Source organism: Microcebus murinus, chromosome 4, assembly GCF_040939455.1.
Source record: "Microcebus murinus isolate Inina chromosome 4, M.murinus_Inina_mat1.0, whole genome shotgun sequence".
Lineage (NCBI taxonomy): Eukaryota > Metazoa > Chordata > Mammalia > Primates > Cheirogaleidae > Microcebus > Microcebus murinus.
Genome location: NC_134107.1, coordinates 103817581 through 103834814, shown reverse-complemented (window position 1 = coordinate 103834814; position 17234 = coordinate 103817581). Strand labels below are relative to the sequence as shown.

General features: G+C 41.2%; 1 protein-coding gene across 1 annotated transcript; it reads right to left on the bottom strand.

Annotated features, from left to right (window-relative positions):
• Positions 1-1352: 1352 nt before the first annotated feature.
• On the bottom strand, positions 1353-15774 carry EI24 (EI24 autophagy associated transmembrane protein). Its single transcript, XM_012783300.3, has 11 exons — positions 15618-15774; positions 12951-13063; positions 8971-9116; positions 8373-8433; positions 7158-7224; positions 6510-6634; positions 6112-6231; positions 5636-5747; positions 4837-4948; positions 4326-4400; positions 1353-2503 (listed from the first exon to the last, which is right to left on the bottom strand). The coding sequence occupies exons 2-11, from the start codon at positions 12990-12992 to the stop codon at positions 2341-2343; spliced, it is 1023 nt and encodes a 340-aa protein (XP_012638754.1). The 5' UTR covers positions 12993-13063; positions 15618-15774; the 3' UTR covers positions 1353-2340.
• Between the last annotated feature and the right edge of the window lie 1460 nt (positions 15775-17234).

The following is a 17234-nucleotide window of genomic DNA, read 5'->3' as shown; positions in this document are numbered from 1 at the left end:
ATTTCCCAATCACTGTTCTCAGTGTCCATACCCTAGTAAAAGGCAAGAAAAGTTACACTGCTTTTGTGTGCATAGCTCATTTGAGATTGTTACCAAATTCCTATTATTGCAGATACACCTAATCTAGGCTTTATACAGGCTTGGCCTCTCAATTACACTAATAAAACTTTGGAGACTCCTCACTTCCAGTCACTTAAAGCATTTTTTTATAGCCAGGCACAGTGTTGAGTATAAAATCATGTATCTTATATCTTTATCCACTCAACCTCTCTCACCATTCTAAACTGAAATGCTTCTACATGGTACAAATACAAACTTCAGGCAGCAAAGAGGTGGCTGCTTAAATAACTAAGGTTATTTTTAAAACTTAGTTTTAAAAACTAAGCTTAGGCCAGGTGAGGTGGCTCACACCTGTAATCCTAGCACTCTGGGAGGCCAAGGCGGGCGGATTGCTTGAGGTCAGGAGTTCAAAACCAGCCTGAGCAAGAGCAAGACTCCATATCTACTATAAATAGAAAGAAATTAATTGGCCCACTTATATAGAAAAAAAATTAGCTGGGCATGGTGGCACATACCTGTAGTCCCAGCTACTCAGGAGGCTGAAGCAGAAGGATCGCTTGAGCCCAGGTGTCTGAGGTTGCTGTGAGCTAGGCTGATGCCACAGCACTCTAGCCCGGGCAACAGAGTGAGACTCTGTCTCAAAAAAAAACAAACAAACAAAAAAACTAAGCTTAAACAAGGAAATCACTGATCAGTTACAAACTGATGAAATACTATAGTCTTCTTTAAACCACCCCCACAGCAATCTGGAAGTAGTTCTCTGTGATATTATTGTCAAATGACCAGAGATGTCATAGGGGAATGCTGGAAATAAATCTTAAACTATCTTACAATTTTTTGCGCACAACCTAGAAAACAGTAATCACTTCCAAGATGCTATTTAAAAACCCTCCTTCCATCAATTGCATAAGCACTTCAAACTTGGTTTACAACTCCCAGCAACAATTTTTAATTCCATATTTTGCCTTGCACATACTAAAGGTTTCTTTTAACCAAATGACTCATCTCTTCCCTTGACTAATGAAATGTTCAATACACTGGAATCTAGAAGGGTCTATCTCCCTCATGAATACACAGTACAGCTGTACATATAGACTGAAACAAAAAACTCAACAATCCCAAAGTCTTTCACAAAGTGTAAATGTGATTATAATCATATAAACCAAACTTTCTCAGGGAACATTTTTCAGGACCAGTCTCTGAAAACTATAACCAAATTACCCAACACAAAGTCTTGTGTCCCATGAATACACTTCTCCAGTGCATAATTTGTAAATTCAACCACTACACACTTTGTGGGAAACCAGCTCACATTTAATTGTGAAATTTTAAAATTGTACAAGTATTTTGACATTCCCCCCATATTTAGTCTCTTATAATGACAGGAAAACACCAACCAATCACAGGATTTAATGGGTTTAATAGTTTACCCCTTCAGTTCCTATTTGCAGCACCCAATATTCCTTTGAAATACCAGACAGACCCGGCAGTGGCCAACAGTAAATTTCTGCTCCCCCAGAGTTGAAAAGTTCAGGTTCTCCAAGTATTGTGTTGCAGTGGCACTTGCCAAAATTGGTACCTCCCCATAGTTGGGGGCTTTAAATGTACCAGTGAAAAAAGCTTTTTCCCCTTCAAGGGGAAGAAAAAAAAATCACTCCAAAACCTGACAGATCTGGCTATGAGATCTTTCCTCCTGTCCCATCGCTTCATCTCTTCAGGCTTTTTTTTTTTCTTTTTTGCAGTGGAGCAAGGGAGACCAAAACCTAACCTGAGTTACAAGAAACAAGACAGTGATGGCTATAAAAGGAGTGACCAGGAGCAACTGAGGTACTCCTTTACCTCCCACATCCAACGTATGTGCTTCACAGAAAAACAACAAAATAACAAATCCACAAAATACAACAGCTAGAATTACAAAATCCATTCATCCAAGGGTGATAGAAGGCAGGAAAGGTGGGAGAGTAAAATGGCACAGGGAGAAAAAAAACAAAGTATTCAAATCAGTCCAGGCACAGGGGATGGCAAATGCTAGAAAATAGCTGCAGAAAAACCTGTGGTCCTTTCAGACTCACGGTGGTGGTAAGAATCCACACACTGGTGTCAGGAAGATTCTGCCTTATGTGCACCAGAGACAAACCTTTCAGTTCCTCAGAAAGAACTGAATATGCAGAGGGCCCTTGGCAGCGTGGCTCCTGCCTTCCCTGGCAGGCGGAGGTGAGCAGGGAACAGCTGCCACAGCCTTCCTCCAATCCCACCCATCCCCTTTGGGTGTCAGGCAACTCAGTGGCCTGAAGCAGCCTTCAGTTTGGCGGGAGATGGATGCGGTGAAGGGAACTTCTCTGCAGAGGTTGAGCTGCTCAGGGCGGACTGCAGATACACTGTCTTGTGGAAGAGTCTGTTGCTTAAGAAGACCACCAAGGAGAAGAGTCTCAACTGGAAGAGGCTAAACAAAAAGCAAGAGACCCAACTTGTTACCTTCCCAGTTGATCAAACTTATCATATGACTACACTGAATTTAAAACTACACAGGGAAAGATAAGACAACTGAAATTTGATCAAGGAAGTACAGATATTAAACATACGATTGAAAAAGCAACTAAAAAATGCACTGGGGCCTTTGCATTTGCATTGTTGGCGTAGGAAAAAAACGTAAAAACATACTGGGTTCTGCTGCTGGGAATGCAATGGAATCACCAGTTTTAAAATACTGGGGCTCTTAAAGGAAAAAGTCATATTCTAATTCTATTTTTTTTTTTTTTTGAGACAGAGTCTCGCTTTGTTGTCCAGGCTAGAGTGAGTGCTGTGGCGTCAGCCTAGCTCACAGCAACCTCAAACTCCTGGGCTCCAGTGATCCTCCTGCCTCAGCCTCCCGAGTAGCTGGGACTACAGGCATGCGCCACCATGCCCGGCTAATTTTTTATATATATATCAGTTGGCCAATTAATTTCTTTCTATTTATAGTAGAGACGGGGTCTCGCTCTTGCTCAGGCTAGTTTTGAACTCCTGACCTTGAGCAATCCGCCCGCCTCGGCCTCCCAAGAGCTAGGATTACAGGCGTGAGCCACAGCGCCCGGCCCTAATTCTGATTCTAGAAGCACTTTTCTAGAGCTGGTTTCAGGATATAAACTTCAAGCTATTTCTGAAGATACCATAGGCTATCTGTGGTTTCAAAAGGAAGAGTTAAGAAAAAGTCAATTACCCTTCCTAAGATACATAGTGAGCACTGCTAGATAGCAAGAACATGCAAAAACCCAAACAGACCCAAAATTTCTAATATAACTATCCTCACTGACTTAACCAAAATTGATCAAAAATTGAATGAACTTTTAAGTATTAAAATTTTTGGAGTGACTGTTATTATTGCTAAACACTCATTTTAAAATATTTTATGAGGTCGGGTGCAGTGGCTCACGCCTGTAATCCCAGTACTTTGGGAGGCTTAGATGGGAGGATTGCTTGAAGTCAGGAGTTTGAGACCAGCCTGAGCAAGAGCAAGATTCCATCTCTACTAAAAATAGAAAGAAATTAGCTAGACAACTAAAAATATATAGAAAAATTAGCTGGGCATGGTGGCACATGCCTGTAGTCCCAGCTACTAGGAAAGCTGAGGCAGGAGGATTGCTTGACCCAGGCCCAGGAGTTTGAGGTTGCGTGAGCGAGGCTGACACCATGGCACTCTACTATGGGCAACAGAGTGAGACAGTCTGTCTCAAAAAAAAAAAATTTTATGATCATTAACAATAAATTCATTTGGCCAAACCATATAGCCCACTACTTTAAAAGTTGGTCATTCTTTTTTTTTTACTGCTTCCTTTTGCTCACCCTTTGCTGTGACAATGGGGCCAGTTGTCATCTGTGGTGTATGTATCACGCTCTATAAACCTTGCTCTTGCGCTATAATCCTAGCTTTCTTTCCGCAATAAACCTGATTTTCTTGCTTGCCTTCAAAAAAAAAGTTGGCCATTCTTACAAAAAATGAACCTAACTATAGCTTTTCACAAGTGCCTTATATTCAGTGAATTGTTAAATATTAAGAATATATATAATAGGATCAACTCTAAAAATATACAAGCATGTACATATCATGGGGAAAAGTTTGAGATATATCCCAGAAATGTTTTTCTTTCTTCAAACTTGTATAGTAAGGTTTTTCTGCAATGTTAAGAGGTTATTTTAAAAAAAAAAAAAGTCTCATTGACATAACTGTAGTGTTACCACCCCGATCCTTCATAAAGCAAAACCTTCACTGACTGGCTAATACTTACTATGCTTTGCCAGGGGTCTTTGCTTCATTGGCGCTGATAATGAATAAAGGAAAGAGGATAGAGAAGAGGCAGCCACTGTTTAAAAAAGAGAGAGAGAGAAAAGAGTTAGTCACTTACATAAAAGCCATGACTTTGGAGAAGATATTAGAAGGCCAAAATTCCTTTGCCTCCACAGTAAACATCATGGTTTGATAAAACCTTAATATATAAAAAACACCTTTCAGAAAGAACAAAAGATTTTTCACACTGGATATGTTTACCACTGCTCCAGGAGGCAACATAGAATATGGGATATGGGGAGATGGGGATATGGGATATGGGGATATGCAGACTAGATTTTAATGCTAACTGACAAATGTCTATGACTCTGTCAAGGAGAAAAGTCCTGTAAGTTCCCTGATGGTCAAATAAGAATGTAAAATGTATAGCATAGAACCAAACACATAAAAGGTGCTCACTACATGAATTTTTATTTTCACTTGTTTCCTTAAAATCCCTCTAGCCAAATTACCTGATAATGTATGAGGACTGCATTGCCGTGAGAAAAGCCAAGGGCAATCCAAACCCAAAGTAGTAAGGCCAATTCCTTTCTATGTTTGACAACCGTTGGTGCATTTCAATTCCTAAAAGAAGGAAGGCAATACAGTTAGATATATTTCCTTTTAATAGAGTGATTAAGTAACTGTGGTAGACAAACTATTTGAGAGACTTGAGTTTTAGGTACAGATCTATCGTTTAGAACACAGCTGAAGCACATAAATTAGAATTGCACAAATCTGATATAAAGCTTCTATGCAAAGTTTTCACAATTCAGTAATCACGAGCTGACAGGCTAAGTGAATTAAGAATTTCAGCACCAGCAACCCTTTGTCAATATTAGTTTGGAACAAAGCAATATATTAAATAAAAAGGATGCCATCCTGGAGAAATCAGTTAACCTCTTTCAACAACACACACCCAGATAAATATACCAAGGTCTTTTTAAAAGATCCAAAAGAATCTGAATACTGATATCAATCTCATTTCCCTAATTTAGCAGTCAGGTTTATTTATGCCATCTTACCACTAGTCAGAGCTATGTTGACATTAAACACCAAAAAGATAATGCTATACCATTACATCCCCCAGCCTCAAAGTTAAGGGTTAAACCCACTAAGCCAAATGTAAGCTCTCTCTTGCCAAGGAGGCTACTTCCTTCTGAAGATAGTTTGCCATAGGCCTAACTATTGAATAGCTTCAGAAGTCTGCTTAGCAGTAGCAGCATTTCCAAACTAAGCTTTGATGTTGTGGGTTTCTTTAGATGGACTTACCTTTATTGAACCAACGATATTCAAAGCAATACAGTGAGTAGAGAAGGGACATATGCAGGAGACTAACCAGCTGACCAACAAGATGGATGGGAAAGAGACTCACAAACATTCCCTGAAGAACAAATATGGCAAATCTTAATTGCAAAGCTTTGGAGACCTAACACCATTCACCCACCCCCCTCCAATAATCACTGTCTGAGAAAGCTTCCTAGACACTTCTCAAGTTTCTGAATAGCAGGAAAGTGGAGAATACTCAAGATGGCAGGGAAAAGCAGGAAAATTCATGTTTCTTATTAATTTTAAGATTTTTAAATTCTTTTGTTGTTTCCATGAAAAAATGATTTAAAAATCATTACCTCCAACTAAGCACATATACCCCAGTATAAATACCATACCCTGTCTTTGTGAAGCTCCCTCTAGTGAAACTCTTTTTTTAAAAAATAAACCTGCCTATGTGGCCCAAACACCAGTCTCACCTGGATAAGGAAAAGAGCCTGCAACAAAAGGTTGAAGAGCATGTCAGCAATTATTTTGCTGACACTAGGAAATGGGTGAGGCTTCCTCCCTGATACCTCAAATGCCAGGTCAGCTATATCCTGTAACAGAGAATATACACCAAAACATTAATTAAATGGCTCTGATGTCCATCCCCAAAGCTAAGGCCACTGCTCTGCCACTAGAACTGCCAGGTAAGAAAAGCCCCCAGACATCTAGCAATGAGAGGAACACAAAGATCACCCACTGGCTTCTTGGCCAAAAAAGTCAAGTCTGAAAAATAGGTCCCCATAACACCACTAACTTCACAGACTGAAACTTGTCACCTGTCAACCCATCATGCTATAACTACCCAGACTCCATTCTGGGCTGGACCTACTTGAAACCAAATGGCATTCACAACTTTGCTAAGCACAAACAGGGGCAACACCCAAAGAGCACTGAAAATTGATGTGAGGAAGAATTCCAGCCATGACCAAACATCTCCATGTAGTGATGGATCACCTAAGAAAGGGGGAAACGAAGTTATTAGATTAACTGGAGAAATAGAAAAACAGAAGACCAAATATGGAACTCCTATTTTTGGACTATTCTTCCCTCCCCAACCCCACATCTTTCTTTCTTGCTAGTATATTACTATACCTAGCTCAAAGAGACTAATTCATAATAGACACACCACATTCTGGCCACAACTCCAGAGTAACCATAAATATGTGCTGCTTATCTTAAAACAAACCTGCATACATGGTGGTGACTGAGATGCCAGTGATTACCAGTATACAATTTGCAGGAAACCACCTGGGTTTAAATCCCAGCTCTGCCACTTACTAGTGGTTTAACCTGGGTAACTAATTTCCATTTTCTCATTCACAAAATGAGTAGTACCCATCTTGAAGGGTTGTTAGGAAGTCTGAGTTAAAAACACCTAACGCTCCTAGTGCACAGGAAATGTTCAGTAAACCAAGGAAGACTGGTAACATCTCCCACCTCCATCCCCAGCAGACAGGAAGCAAGGTATTTTACTCACCGATAATTCGGGCTGTTACTGACTGAAGCACAGGTATAAACACTCGATAAAATAAGAGGAGACTAAACTAAAGAAAAGAAACAACAAGGTACACATCAAAAGCCTTCCTTTAAAACAACTATTTCAAGTTTCAGTGTAATGATTTTATATGAGAGTAACGTTTATAAATGAGGACCCTGAAAAAGCACTAAAATTGGACCTGTTTTTATTTCCCAGTACTCCAGTTGAGAGGTACAAACCTGATACTGGCTATAAAACAGTGAAACTTTTGGGAGCAAAGAACATTTCAAATATTAATAGTATACCCCTATATTTTGGCCTGAATACTCAGTACAAAGCAATGCTTACTAATTAAAGCTAACATCCGAAAATATCTGTGAAATGTTTAGATTAAGATGAGTTGAATTACGCTGAATTTTAAGTCAAAGGAAATATTAACTACCTCTTCTTCAAAGTACCCAAATTTCGCTTAAGCCTATGTTGGTTCTCAGTTAATTGTAGGCAACTTTTTCTGCTATAGGTTTCAATAGTCATCAATTCTAGCCAATTACTATGACCAGAAGGAGGCAGAAATTTTCTCTTGTCCAGTAGCATCTGCTCTTCCCATTTGATCCCCATAGTTGCTCTTAGCCAAAACGTCCAGACAATGTCAACAGAGATTATTACCTATATAACAATACTAAAACTTGTGAATGAGTCATTTTTTGTTTAAAGGCTGGTCAAGTAAAGCAGGAGTGGAGATGAGTCATTTTTTAAAAAAAATAATAAAAGTATATAAGCCATGTCTAGTGGCTCATGCCTGTACTCCTAGCACTCTGGGAGGCTGAGGCAGGAGGATTGCTTGAGGCCAGCAATTTGAGACCAGCCTGAGCAACATGGCAAGACCCTATCTCTGCCAAAAATAGAAAAATCAGCCAGGCATGGTGGTACACACCTGTAGTCCCAACTACTTGGGAGGCTGAAGCAGAAGGATAGCTTCAGCCCAGAAGTTTGAGGTTGCAGTGAGCTATAATGATGCCACTGCACTCTAGCCCAAGCAACAGAGTATATATTCAGGGCTCTCTATGTATAGAATCCTGAGTTATATTCCTAAGCATACATCAGCAGGTAAAAGCTATTTGTCTCAGTCTTTTAAGAAAACAGTTGAGAACTATCAATCTAGCAACAATTTGAAGAAGCTTATAGGCACCTGAAATATGAGGAAAAAGAACTTACCCAGAATACTCCTCCATTCCAAGCACAACACTGGAATATTCTACTAACAATACGTGGCTCACTGAAAAAGACCACACATATTTAGCTTATAAGGCATATAGGTTATTTCCCAATTGTCATTCAGTAGCTCTCCATTTTATTCCTTTTGTTGGTACCATATTACTTTGCTGCACTTAATGTTCTCCCAGTGTTATAATGTCAGTCAATGAGAAAAGGCTAAAAATATTTCTGGGAAACCATTTTTTTTTTTTTTAATTATTTTCTAAAATCTCAGGTTGGAGAAAATTAAGAGAAAGTCTAGGCTGGGGCTCTTTTATCAATAAAAAAATCCACATAGGCTCCCCTAGAAGTATCCATCAAACCAAATACTACTTTTTGGTTCTCTATTCAGCATTCTGCTTTTTTTGCCTTAACACTATTCTGAGCAGGGATTATTGTTAGACTCTAGTTTAAGTCACTGTAGGGGGAAGGAAATCACCTGTAACTTTTTTCTTGGAAAAAGCATACAAAAACAAATAATGGGGTATTGAAACTTCAAGTCACTATCTATGTAGCGTCATCCCTGCCTTGGATATTGATATCAGCCTGCACTCCTTACCTCTCTTGCTTCCGCTCTATACTCTGGGCTCTCCTCTGTGCCAGGACACTACTTGCCCTTCGTCGTCGCTGCTCTTCTCTCTTTTGCTGGATTCGAGCATCTAGCTTTGAGATGGTACAAATGCCCCATATGGAATCTTTGATTCCCTACAGACAAGGATATTATTTTTGAAGGAAAAGTATAGATCAGAGAAGACTTTCCAAAGTCACATACAGTAAACTAGAAACCATTGTATTTATTTTGCTATACAGCTTAAAGGACCTTTTGATTTTTTTTCTAAATTTTAAAATACTGCAATTTACAGAGGAGTTGCAAGAATAATGGAGAACTTCCAAATATCCCTTGTCCAGACGTATTTGAGAGCAAGTTGCCACATCAAGTCCCTTTATTTTTAATTCTTCAGTGTTGCCTAAGAATATTTTTTTTACATAACCACAGAGTAGTTATCAATTCAAGAAATTTAATACTGAAATACTTTAATCTATAGTCCATATTCCAATTTCTCCATTTGTCCCAATAATGCCCTCTATAGCATTTTACTCAAGGGCTCTGTCCAGAGTCACATATTGCTTTTAGTTGTCACATCTAGTCTCCTTAAATCGGCACCAGTTCTTTAGCCTTTGTCTTTCTTTTCAAAGAATACAGACCAATTATTTTATGGAATTCCCTCATCTTAGGTTTGTTTCCTCACAATTAGATGCAAAGTAAGCACTTGGTGGCAGGAATATCACAGAAGTGATGGCATGCCCTTCAAGGTATCATATCAAGAGGCACATGACAGCTGTATATCCTTGTTGGTGATGATTTTACATACCCAATCAAGGTAACATCCAGCTTTTCCATTTTTTCTCCAAAGTTTTCCTCTTGCAACTAATAAGCAATCTGGGGGGAGACGCTTCTGAGACCATGCAAATATCCTGCTCATCAAAGTCTCCACCCTAGATTTAACATCCACTGACAATTCTTGCCTGAACCAATCTTGATTAACATGGGTGCAAAACAGTTTTCCAATCCCTCCACACTTAACACTATGAAGCCAAGTTATTGCCTTCCCCTACACTCTTTCAGTATCAATTAAATGTCTACAGTATTCCCTGTATCCTGTACTAAATCTAGAGATAAGGCCAGGCGTGGTGGCTCACGCATGTAATCCTAGTACTCTGGGAGGCAGAGGCGGGCGGATTGCTTGAGCTCAGGAGTTCGAAACCAGCCTGAGCAAGAGTGAGACCCCGTCTCTGCTATAAATAGAAAGAAATTAATTGGCCAATTAATATATATAGAGAAAAAATTAGCTGGGCATGGTGGTACATGCCTGTAGTTCCAGCCCCTCGGCAGGCTAAGGCAGTAGGATTGCTTGAGCCCAGGAGATTGAGGTTGCTGTGAGCTGGGCTGACATCATGGCACTCACTCTAGCCTGGGCAACAAAGTGAGCCTCTGTCTCAAAAAATAAATAAATAAATCTAGAAATACACAGAAAAATAAAACACTTATCTCTAGAAGGGACCACAGTAGGACCAAGGTTGGAGAAAGACACAAAGAATAATTAAAATGTGGGAAAGCGCCAGGATAGGAGCATTCCACATAAAATAGAATCAACATGTTAGTTGGAGGAAATGGCTGGAGGAAAGAATGTCCTTAAAGAGTGTTTGACAAAGGAGGAAGTTGTTGAGTTTAAAGACAGTGGACTGGCCGGGAGCGGTGGCTCACGCCTATAATCCTAGCACTCTGGGAGGCCGAGGCGGGCAGATCGATCAAGGTCAGCAGTTCGAAACCATCCTGAGCAAGAGCGAAACCCCGTCTCTACTATAAATAGAAAGAAATTAATTGGACAACTAAAAATATATAGAAAAAATTAGCCAGGCATGGTGGTGCATGCCTGTAGTCCCAGCTACTTGGGAGGCTGAGGCAGGAGGATCACTTGAGCCCAGGAGTTTGAGGTTGAAGTAAGCTAGGCTGACGCCATGGCACTGTACCCCGGGCTACAGAGTGAGACTCTGTCTCCAAAAAAAAAAAAGACAGTGGACAGTGTATTGCTCCAGTGATGGATGCACTTAAGTCTCTGACTTCATCACAATGCAATATAGCAATGTAGCAAAATTGCACTTGTATCCCATGAATATATACAAATAGAAAATTTTTTTTAAAAAGTGACAGAGGTACTTGCCAACCATATTTAAAGAGCTCTGATAGCAGAATGGTTACTGTCAGTACTATAAACACCAGGACTGCCTATCGCCTAATTCGAAAAACTGTATTCACTCATCCAACCACCCACCCACCCACATATTGAGCATCTTCAATGAGTTATATATACTGGTTATATAGAAATGCTCAAGAAATTTATACCTTAGCATGAAGACACAAGTAAACAAAAAAATATATTATAGCTTAATAAGTGCCACAATAAATTTCCATCCAAAGCAGAGTGGTAAGGTAGCTGGGGTGTTCAATTTCCTAGGAAGCAGAAAAAATGATCTGGAAGCAGTGGCCAAGCTGGATGGCATTCTCACCTACTGTCATTAGACAAAACAAATTTTAGAAATAACAGCAGGATACAGAGAAATGGGCAAGTTTATATACTACTTGCAGATAGCATAAATTGGCAGTGTACCCATGATCTTTTTTTGTCTGAGTAATTTTCAGTCTTAACTTTGCTTTTACCTTCTAAAGCTTCCACCAATAAATTTTTTAATCAGAAAACTCCAAATCTCTAAGACAGTTAAGTTCAAATGGCTAAGGGCCTAGAATGTGCTAGGATGACAGGATCTCCACGTCTGAGACACATACAGTCTCCAGAGGCAGACGAACATGTAAAAAGAACATTGAAGGAACGATCCAATGTTGAAATTTTATAGCACAAAAATGGCAAGACAAGAAGGTAAAGGTATTAAAGGTAAATCATATTGCATAAAATCTTTTTAGTCCTTCTAAGATACTCCTTCAATTCCCCTTCTTTTACTCAAAGGTAATAACCTTTTAAACTCTCCCACTGAAGAAAGAACCCCCATCCCCACCCCCACCCCAAAATGGCCTCTCTTATGCTCCTGGGTATAAAGTAAGATGGGTTACAACTGGGATATCCACTAAGAGTAGTAGAATTTTGTGCTACTGGGTGGTAATCTGGATGACTAGTTCCTAAACAGATCTTTATGGGGCATTTTCCTAGAGCATCCTTACTCGTACCTTGTAGAATGGGGAGAAAAAGATACGTTCTGTAATTTAAATCCAAACTAAGTAGTTTAGGTAATAGTACAATACTAATGTTCATTTCTTAGTTTTGACAAATGTACCGTAGTTATAAGATGTTAACATTAGAAGCTGGTGAAAGATACACACAGGAACTCTCTGTACTATCTTGCAACTTTTCTGTAAGTCTAAAAATATTCCAAAAAAAAAAAGTCTGGAGCCAAGCTGACTAGGGTTCTAATATAGAGATATTCACCAGATTAAAACCACTTCAGTACCAGCGTCTACTAAAGTCGATAGCCACCGATGAACGCGCACAACGACTTTAGCCGACAGCCATGATATGACTTTGGTTATTTTCATTTATCAAAATAAAATTGTGAACATTTAAAAATAACATAATAAAAACATTTATGTATATGTTACCTATTCTGATTTACATTACAAGTAAAGCTGCCTGTGAAGTAAAACAAGCTTTCAGTGCTTTAAAGCTTTCCTCATCACACAAGAGCAAAACGGATTCGTTGTCAATGCTCAGCACAAACTATCAGGCAGACTATTAGTGCCGGCTATGGGCAACGTTTCGAGGCCAGTGAGCACCGTAGCGAAGTGGTTAAGTCTCCCAAGTGCCTGCAAGATACAGGATAATACTTCTTGAGTAATGTGGACTAGAATGGAAATCTATACATGAAGGACCCAACAAACACGATAAAAATTCCAAAAACAGCTAAAGGATTTCCTAATCAATTCAGCAAAAAGTCAAGAATGAATTCGTAGGAACAGAATGTACTCACCCTGCTAAGGTCCTGGAGAAAGGTTTTTACACTGTCAGCCATCTCTTCACCACCCTAACTATCAACTACACAGAGGAGAAAGAAGCACCCCAAAATCTCTCATCATGAAGGACCTGGAAACAGAGCATGATGGGGAAAAATATCTTAAAGATAAGTTACTTCATATACATTTCTACAACATGACCACACATACTTGAGCTCTCACAGAAGAGCAGTAGATACTAACAATTCAGTAGATACTAGCACTAACACAGTGAACTAAGTGAAGCTACTCCTGTAACAGCTGAAATCTAAAATCCATAATTTTTTTTAATCACTCATTACCCTTTCACTTTTACAATGGGGTAAAGTGCTCTTGGCCTGGTAGTCTCTTCTGAGCCTTGCTATCTCTAACTATCCCTCCTATACATTGCAAGCACTTTTAAGGATTTGGCGATAGACGGTAACTACATTTCAATATCCTCTTAAGCCGTTTTTATGCTTGCTGTATACACTGAAATACTTGAGTGGAAATACAAGAGCAAGATAAAAGTTTTTACAAAAATTACTAACTGTGCACTTTAGTCATGCACAGAACCCTCCAGCACACTGGAAAGTTTAAGGTATGACATGAAATTGACTACCAAGACCTCCAAATAGGTCTACATTTTCTAACTTTAAATATATACATGTATAACTTTAATAAACATGAAACACTGGATTTTAAAATAGGCCCCCCAAAAGTTCATATACATACATATACACATACACACACATTCTTTAAAACAGCAAGGCTTTCTCTATTTCTCAAATGAATGGGAAATCCAGTTTAAAAAGTTAAGAACTTGAGAGTTCATGTGTATAAATATTCTTAAAATATTATTCTTTAATTTCTTTAAGATGAATAGAAAACCCACTTTCAGAATTGTTTAAGAACTTGAGATTCTAAAGTTCCCAACCCCCCAGTAAACCAAGCTTTGGGTTTCTCAAGAAGTATGACCATAACATAATGACAAAATCTCACAGGTAGCCTGTATAAACCTCAAATTTCAAAACATAAGCACACTTTCCCTGACCATTAACCAGGTCACCAAACAGCACCTCATTGACCCAAATGGACTAATGCCACTCAGAGCTGGGAAAACAGCAATAGGAAGGCAACTTGCACAACACCGTGATATATACCATCTGCTCCTTGAGTCAAATCCTACGCAGACGGACTCACTTCAGATAGAGAAGTTACTAGGGCAAGAAACTTCTGTTAAATACTCCCACCCTTCCCTCCTAAACACAAACACCTCAGAGTTCCAATCATGTAGGTATAGCCATATAGACACCATTCTCAGGGTTGTGGTAAGGGCAGCTCAGAGGTGGGTGAACAGCAAATGCTCAGTGATGATATGCAAGACACTAGTTTGTAAATACTGTCATGGACCCACCCTCTTAAGCAACTACTTGCTATGTATAAATTAAGAGTACTAAAATTCATAGGTTTTAATACAGAGTGCAACATGAACATAAAAACTCAGAATTCTATATAGACACAATCCCACTAAAGAATGAGCCAACTTTGAGATTTAAGGAAGTCCATTTCATAGTCTGGACTTCACAGGGCACTGACAGGGTGCCTGAAATGTCTGTCCTAGTCCAGAACAGCTGTGTTATTTGAACCTTAGCCAGTTAACACCTGGCTTCTGCATGTACCAAGTGGCAAGGTGCCCAATGATCAACAGTAGTCTTTGAAGGACAGGTCACTCCAAACACATACTGAGATCCTAACCTCCTTCCTACAGGAATATATTTAGTGAATTAGCCAATTTGACAGAATGGCTGAGGTACAGAGAAAAATTTACCACAATGTGAGACCACACACAGACAGAATAACAGAGAAGAAATCCTACAACTGAGCTGGACTGAATTAAGATGCATCTGGTTCCCATCATTTAACAGACGGGGAACTGAGTCTCAGAAGTCAAATAGCTTGACCAAAGTTAAGAGGTGTGAATGGCAACTACAGCAAACTTCAGAACACAGATGTTGTAACCCTCAGTCGAGATTTCCTTTTACTTTAGCTGTGCAAAGATTTTTGTTTAAGCTGAGAATCCCATGGACAAATAATCTCTCTTAAGCCTTAAATACATCTGGCCATTAAGTTCCTAACAGTCACTAGACTCTACTAAGCATCTACTGAGGCACAATCCTGCACTTCCACTTCTGAGCCACTCAGCCCAAGCCCCGGAAAGCAGGAAGCTGTCACAGCCCACTCCAGGTACAGGCAAGGTAAACATCCTCGCTTCTCCCGGGCTCCAAGGACTGCCTCCGAGGCTACGGGTCCTCTCAGTCGAGTCTCCCCCGCAACTTCTAGACAAATTCAGCTGAAAACTGGTCTCCCTTCGCAACCGCAGCTGTGCACGCGACGCGGACCACGCTTCCCTCCGTCAGAGCTAAAGATAGCCGCGCCGCACCTGGGGCAGCGCGGGTCCGGGAGCTGCGTCTGGCGCCCGGCCGTGCCCAGCCCTCCCGGGCCCTTCCCGCCAGCGGTCCTCTCCCGCAGCCCCGCCGGGAACCTCACGAGCCCACGCTCGGGCCCGGCCTGCCTCGCCTGCCCTCGCACGCCCTCCGGGCCCCGGCCGCCCACCGCGGGCTGCGCGGCGGCCCGGGGCCTGGCTCGGCCGAGCCCGCACCTACCCGCAGCTCCGCCGCCGCGGCTCCCGCCCGGTCCCGCGCCCTCCGGGGGCCGCTCGCCTCCTCCGCGCCCGGCCGCCCGCTCCGCCCGGGAGCTCCCAGGGCCGGGGCCGCTGCGCCCGCACTGGGCATGCCCGGGCCGCACGGGGCCGCCGGGAAGTCGGGAGGCGCGGGGGAGCCGCCGGGCGCAGGGGCGGGGCCGGCGGCCGCGCGGGTGGGCGGCGCGGGGCGACGCAGCCTGGGAATTGTAGTCGGGTCGGCGGCTCGGCGCTCCGCCTGGCGGCCCGCACCGCTCCCCACACCCGCTCCCCGTCCGCGTGTGTGCCATCCCTCGGCCTGTTCTCCGCCCTCCCCGGCTCCGCCGCAGCGCTGCTTGTCTTTCTCCCCTGTTCCCACTCTCTGTCACTCCCCATTTCTTCTCTCCTTTCCGCCACCTGTAGCCGTGCTTAGGGCTGCTGCTGCTAGGGCCACCTATAGAATCAGGTTTTACATCTATCAATAGAGGCTCTTCAGTGCAGCCTGCATTCGGGAGAAACCTAAAGCCCAGATTGAAGACCAATGGCAGAACAAATACCCAGGCCTCAGGACTCTCCTCCAGTTCAGTGGACTCGGGAGGTGTTGACCTCCACTCCATGGCTGGACTTCCAGCCCCATAATAGAATAAACTAGCCCCCACCCCTAGGTTGAAACCTTGCCTTCTTAAGGAAAAAGACTCCGCAGAAAGGGAACGTAAGGATTCGCAAGAGTCAAGAAGAAACCCTGAGGCAGAGGTCCAACCCAGGATTTATATATGGAAACTCCAATAGGGAGGAGACCTTTCTTTGTTTGTTTCAGCCATGAGCAATAATCTCATTTTCACTGAAAACAGATCTAGGAATATTCTCAAACATCTCCTATTCTCATAAATCTATTGTATTTACTCCACCACTAAAGTCATTATAAAGAGACATTTCTAAACTTTCCTTTTGCCCAAATGAGTAAATCTCTTTATTTATTAAAAAGAACTACATAAAAAAGATTACTTCTTTTGAAATTGAATTTTGATTAAAATAAGCAATCCAAGTGTTTAGAATCTTGTTATAAAGAGATTTAAGTGGTTTAATGATTAACTGGTCATTGTAACTATTTTTTATGATAAAATTCTTTTATTTATTTTTCTTTAAATTTAATTATTAGACATTTTAATTCTCATTTTATTGGATCTAAGGAATGCTCATCCAAGTAGGTCACTGTAACTATTAATTAAAATAGCTCTTCCTCCAAACTATCTTTTATCAACAGTGTGAATTTAGAAAAGATTTTAGAAAGAATTTCTTAGGTATCAAGATGGCACAAGCACCCCTCTTGGGAGGGGCCTGCTAGCCACCCCAGCATGGAAACAAAGAGAAATTCTGATTCCCTTCCAGAGTAGTCCAGGAATTTAACTAGCTTTGAAAAGTGAATGGGCAGGCAGGGTGTGGTGGTTCAGGCCTGTAATCCTAGCTCTCAGGGAGGCTCAGGTGAGAGGATCACTTGAGCCCAGGAGTTTGAGGATGCAGTAAGTATGATGATGTCACTGCACTCTAGCCCAGAAGATAGACCAAGACCCAGTTTCAAAAAAAAAAAAGAAAAGTGAATGGG

What these genes read in the sequence shown, in the direction of transcription:
- EI24 (XM_012783300.3), bottom strand. Translation starts at nt 12,992, where the DNA reads ATGGCTGACAGTGTAAAAACCTTTCTCCAGGACCTTAGCAGG. An exon ending in ATAGAGCGGAAGCAAGAGAG is followed by an intron (nt 8,434 to 8,970) that starts GTAAGGAGTGCA and finishes GGTCTTTTTCAG; the next exon opens with TGAGCCACGTATTGTTAGTA. An exon ending in AAGACCCCTGGCAAAGCATA is followed by an intron (nt 2,504 to 4,325) that starts GTAAGTATTAGC and finishes CTTTTTGTTTAG; the next exon opens with CCTCTTCCAGTTGAGACTCT.